Source organism: Borostomias antarcticus (assembly GCF_949987555.1).
Source record: "Borostomias antarcticus genome assembly, chromosome: 19".
Taxonomy (NCBI): Eukaryota; Metazoa; Chordata; class Actinopteri; order Stomiiformes; family Stomiidae; genus Borostomias; species Borostomias antarcticus.
Genome location: NC_140252.1, coordinates 20,464,290 through 20,469,289, shown reverse-complemented (window position 1 = coordinate 20,469,289; position 5,000 = coordinate 20,464,290). Strand labels below are relative to the sequence as shown.

General features: G+C 51.9%; 1 protein-coding gene across 1 annotated transcript in view; it reads right to left on the bottom strand.

The window, feature by feature from the left end:
* LOC311322072 (CLIP-associating protein 1-B-like) overlaps window positions 1–5,000 on the bottom strand; it is a gene marked incomplete at its 5' end in the record, with an annotated part of 27,795 nt that overhangs the window by 4,432 nt on the left and 18,363 nt on the right. Inside the window, 4 exon segments of the mRNA XM_084454082.1 lie at window positions 486–542; window positions 638–863; window positions 1,237–1,384; window positions 4,560–4,675. Coding sequence (XP_084310208.1) covers window positions 486–542; window positions 638–863; window positions 1,237–1,384; window positions 4,560–4,675 — 547 coding nt within the window.

Here is a 5,000-nt window from a genome sequence, read left to right as displayed (position 1 = left end):
CAAACGTGAAAACAACGGCAGTGAAAAACAATCAGAGTCTGGTAATGATGAGTTTGTAACCCCGATAGTGTATTCAGCCTGTTATTTTGACTATTTTGGTTCTTGAAGTGGTGTTTTTATAGTGAACTGTTAACATTGAGTCAACAAGCTCTTCCTCATCCGCACCCCCAATGACCTCAGACTGACCAAAATGGCGGCTGAGGTGAAGAAAGCGAATTGTCTTCTGGGATCAATAAAGTTGTGTGAGTCTGAATCTAGGTGAGGGGATGTCTGGGACAAACACAGCCCCGGTAGAGGTCATTTATTTATCTATCGTTTAAATATTTGTGGATTTTATCCTGTTTCCACCCAGTTTGCTAGCCAGCTGCCCCTGCCCTAGTGTCCAGTTACCCCCTACTAGCTGTAGAGGACGATTCATCACGCGACTCCACCGAACATCCATGCGAAATCAGAGAAACGACACGAAACAAACGCGCCATAAGTACCGGGAGGGAAGCTCTTTGGGTGCACGTTCTTGTTTTCGCCGCAGTCCAGCCGACGACCTGCGGGGGGCAGCAGAACAGAAGAGAAGTCAGATGAGAAAAACAGTCGCACCTTTCACCTTTGACCCCGAGGTCCGTCCCGAGGCCCCCCTCACCGTCACAGAGCTGCTCGTCGTCCTCGTCCTCGTACACGGTGTCCTTGAGTCCGGCGCGGTCGCAGGCGCTGACGCCGTCGCTGTAGTTGTAGGGGTTGTAGTCGCGTGGGCGTGGCCTGCTGAACGCCCGGGGCGACGGCGTGTTCAGGAGAGACGTCTTGTTGTCCAGCGCCGTGCGGCCGCCCTCCACCACGTCCACGCCCGAGTCCGACGACGCGCCCAGACCCTGGGGGGGCGGAGGCAGACCGCTGCGTTAACGTGTGTGGGTGTGTGTGTGTGTATATATATGTGTGTGTGTGTGTGTGTGTGTATATATATATGTGTCAGTGTGTGTATGTGTGTGTGTGCACGTACATGTGTATGTGAATGTGTATATATATGTGTGTGTGTGTGTGGGTGTGTGTGTGTATATATTTGTGTGTGTGTGTGTGCACGTGCATGTGAATGTGTATATATATGAGTATGTGTGTATGTGAATGTGTATATATATGTGTGTGTGTGTGTGTGTGTGTGTGTATATACATATATGTGTGTGTATGTGGGTAGAGGCGGACCAATCCATTAACACACAGCGCACACAATTCAGCATAAAAACTCACCAGGTCGTCCCTCTTGCCGTCGCGTCTGATTGGCTGGATGAGGTCCTCCTGGCTGCGGAAGCTGAAGCTCTGGATGGCCTCGGTGACGCCGCGCAGCGAGCTGTAGATCTCGTCCGAGTTCAGGTTCTCCGTGTCGTACTCCATCATGCTGCCCCACGGGGAGGAGAGGGTTAACAGACCCACACACACACACACACACACACACACACACACACACACACTACTGGACCCGCACACGCTCACACACACACACACTACCGGACCCGCACACGCTCACACACACACACACTCACACACACACACACTACCGGACCCGCACACGCTCACACACACACACACTCACACACACACACACTACCGGACCCGCACACGCTCACACACACACACACGCCACCGGACCCGCCCACACACAAACTCCGCCAGACCCGCACACACACACACTCCACCAGACCCGCCCACACACACACTCCACCAGACCCGCACACACACACTTCACCAGACCCGCCCACACACACACTCCACCAGACCCGCCCACACACACACTCCACCAGACACACACACACACACACTCCACCAGACCCCCCCACACACACATACTCCACCAGACCCCCCCCCACACACACTATATCAGACCCGCACACACACACTCCACCAGACCCGCCCACACACACACTCCACCAGACACACACACTCCACCAGACCCGCCCACACACACACTCCACCAGACACACACACTCCACCAGACCTGCCCACACACACACACACGCCACCGGACCCTCCACGAGACCTAACACGGGCCATGAACGGGTCAACCATGTACGGGAGAGAAATGAGGCCATGGCCTCGGAGGGCGTTGTTGTTGTTGTTATTGTTGTTGTTTTAACTCTTACACACCATTTATTTTGATTATTACAAATGAGGTGCAAGATCCAATCAAACCGGTCCCGCCCAAATCTCAGAGGTGCCGGATCTTGTTCCGGCTGAATCCGGCACTATTTTCATTTTTTATAAACTTTGTTTATTGTTTATTTCAGTAAAACCAACATTTACAAAATAACTGTAGTTGAAAGTAATGCAACAGAGGAAGACGTCTCACATTATGATGTTGTGTTATCTGTGCACATGCATGGTGGGAGTCTGGAGAGAGAGACATAGAAAAACACAGGTGAGGTTGAGAGAGGAGGTTGAGGAGGTTGAGAGAGAGGAGGAGGTGGAGAGAGGAGGTTGAGAGAGGAGGTTGAGAGAGGAGGTTGAGAGAGGAGGTTGAGTGAGTGCGGCGAGTGAGTGCGGTTTTAGACCAGACAGATGTACGAACAGGCTGCCGCACGAGAATGAGGTGACCAGGACAAGGTGAGGTTGTGAGGTAGAGGTGACCAGGACAAGGTGAGGTTGTGAGGTAGAGGTGACCAGGACAAGGTGAGGTAGAGGTGACCAGGACAAGGTGAGGTTGTGAGGTAGAGGTGAGCAGGACAAGGTGAGGTTGTGAGGTAGAGGTGAGCAGGACAAGGTGAGGTTGTGAGGTAGAGGTGACCAGGACAAGGTGAGGTTGTGAGGTAGAGGTGAGCAGGACAAGGTAGGGTTGTGAGGTAGAGGTGAGCAGGACAAGGTGAGGTTGTGAGGTAGAGGTGACCAGGACAAGGTGAGGTTGTGAGGTAGAGGTGACCAGGACAAGGTGAGGTTGTGAGGTAGAGGTGAGCAGGACAAGGTGAGGTTGTGAGGTAGAGGTGACCAGGACAAGGTGAGGTAGAGGTGACCAGGACAAGGTGAGGTTGTGAGGTAGAGGTGAGCAGGACAAGGTGAGGTTGTGAGGTAGAGGTGAGCAGGACAAGGTGAGGCTGTAGGGTAGATTTAGGGAAATCGAGTCACAGTATTTTCTTGAAAGCACATCAGTAAAAAAAAACATATTATTTATTTTTCTTCTATTATCAGTCCTCAATGTTATGAGGAGTTGTTTATATACCAAAGTGTGAAGAAATTCTAAATGGGTCCAATGAGACCATCTCATCTCTGAAGAGGATATTGCAGTATTAGGCTATTATCTACAAGTTATTGTTACTTGAGGATTGTAAATCAGGAACAACTTTTATGTATAATGATGCCTAATGATTCTGTAATATGCTACTTTCTTTTTTCCAAATAAAAAGATAATATAAAAAAAGAAAGTACACTTCTCGTTTTATAAGAGGAAGTATATCAACTCAGGAAGTGTTGTGACCTTCCGACCCCCCCCCCCCCCATACTGTGACCCCCCCAGAGGAGTGTTAACTGTGACCCCCCCCAGAGGAGTGTTACCTGGGAGAGTAAGCACGTCGGAGGCTCTTGAGGGAGGGGGCAGCGGGGGAGGAGTAAGGAGAGGGGAAGGGAGGGGGGAACTTGGACAGGCCGTCGGCACTCCAACCCCACAGCCGGCTGGAGCCACCGGGAGGAGGAGGAGGAGGGAGAGGAGGAGGAGGAGGAGGAGGAGGAGGAGAAAAAGAAGATGTGAAAGAGGGAGGGTTAAACCGAAGAAAGAGAAAGAAAGAAAGACAGAAAGCCTACTCTGACTGAGCCGTCGTTAGTCAAGAGTTGGCGGTTAAGAAGTCGGTAAAACCACCAGAGAAGAAGAGCGACAAGCGGAGATGATGTGAAACTCCGTCATCGACCACAGGTTACTCTCTCTCCAGGTGAGTCTCTCTCCAGGTGAGTCTCTCTCCAGGTGAGTCTCTCTCCAGGTGAGTCTCTCTCCTGGTTAGTCTCTCTCCAGGTGAGTCTCTCTCCAGGTAAGTCTCTCTCCAGGTGAGTCTCTCTCCAGGTGAGTCTCTCTCCAGGTTAGTCTCTCTCCTGGTTAGTCTCTCTCCAGGTTAGTCTCTCTCCAGACTCGGATGTTACGTTGAATCGCTGCGCTCTACTTAATAGAGTCTGTGCCACTTCACCACCCATGCTCGTATTCTGAGGGCGTATCGACGGGTCAGAATTGAAAGAGTGACAGGTCATAGCAGCCAATGAGAGACGCTAGCCCAGGTTAGATGGGCGGGGCATATTTCCGGGTGGGAACGCCTGATCGCGAAAGTCGCTACTGATTCTGCCGCTACCAATGAAGACAGGATTTGAACACCACATTTTTGCATGAAGTGTCCCAGACCCATAGAGAGATCTGCAGCATGCAGTTAGCGTAGTTAGCGTAGCGTTGTTAGCGTAGCTCACGTAGCGCATCAACGAGAGACCTCTCACGGGTCTGGCGTTGAGACTAGCCACAGACTGCATCAAGCTGGCGTCGGGGAGGACGAGTCCCCTATCGGCCAGGTCGTACTATAGTCCAGGGGTCAAAGGTCACGGCGGCTTACCTGGGGGAGAGCCCTCCGTGGGAGCAGTTGGTGGGCGAGGTCAGGGGGCTGCCGCGGCTCCCAGGGTGTCGTGGCGGCGGCGGCGGCGTTCGGCCCATCGAGTTACACGGGGAACCCTGCCGACACGTTAACCAATCACAGACAGCGTGAAAAAACTGACGTTTCTTTTTTCCACATCCCAGCAAGTCTAAACCAGTCTGACCTAGATCACAGCAAGTCTAAACCAGTCTGAACTAGATCACAGCAGGTCTAAACCAGTCTGAACTAGATCCCAGCAGGTCTAAACCAGTCTGAACTAGATCCCAGCAGGTCTAAACCAGTCTGAACTAGATCCCAGCAGGTCTAAACCAGTCTGAACTAGATCACAGCAGGTCTAAACCAGTCTGAACTAGATCCCAGCAAGTCTAAACCAGTCTGAACCACATCACAGCAGGTCTAAAC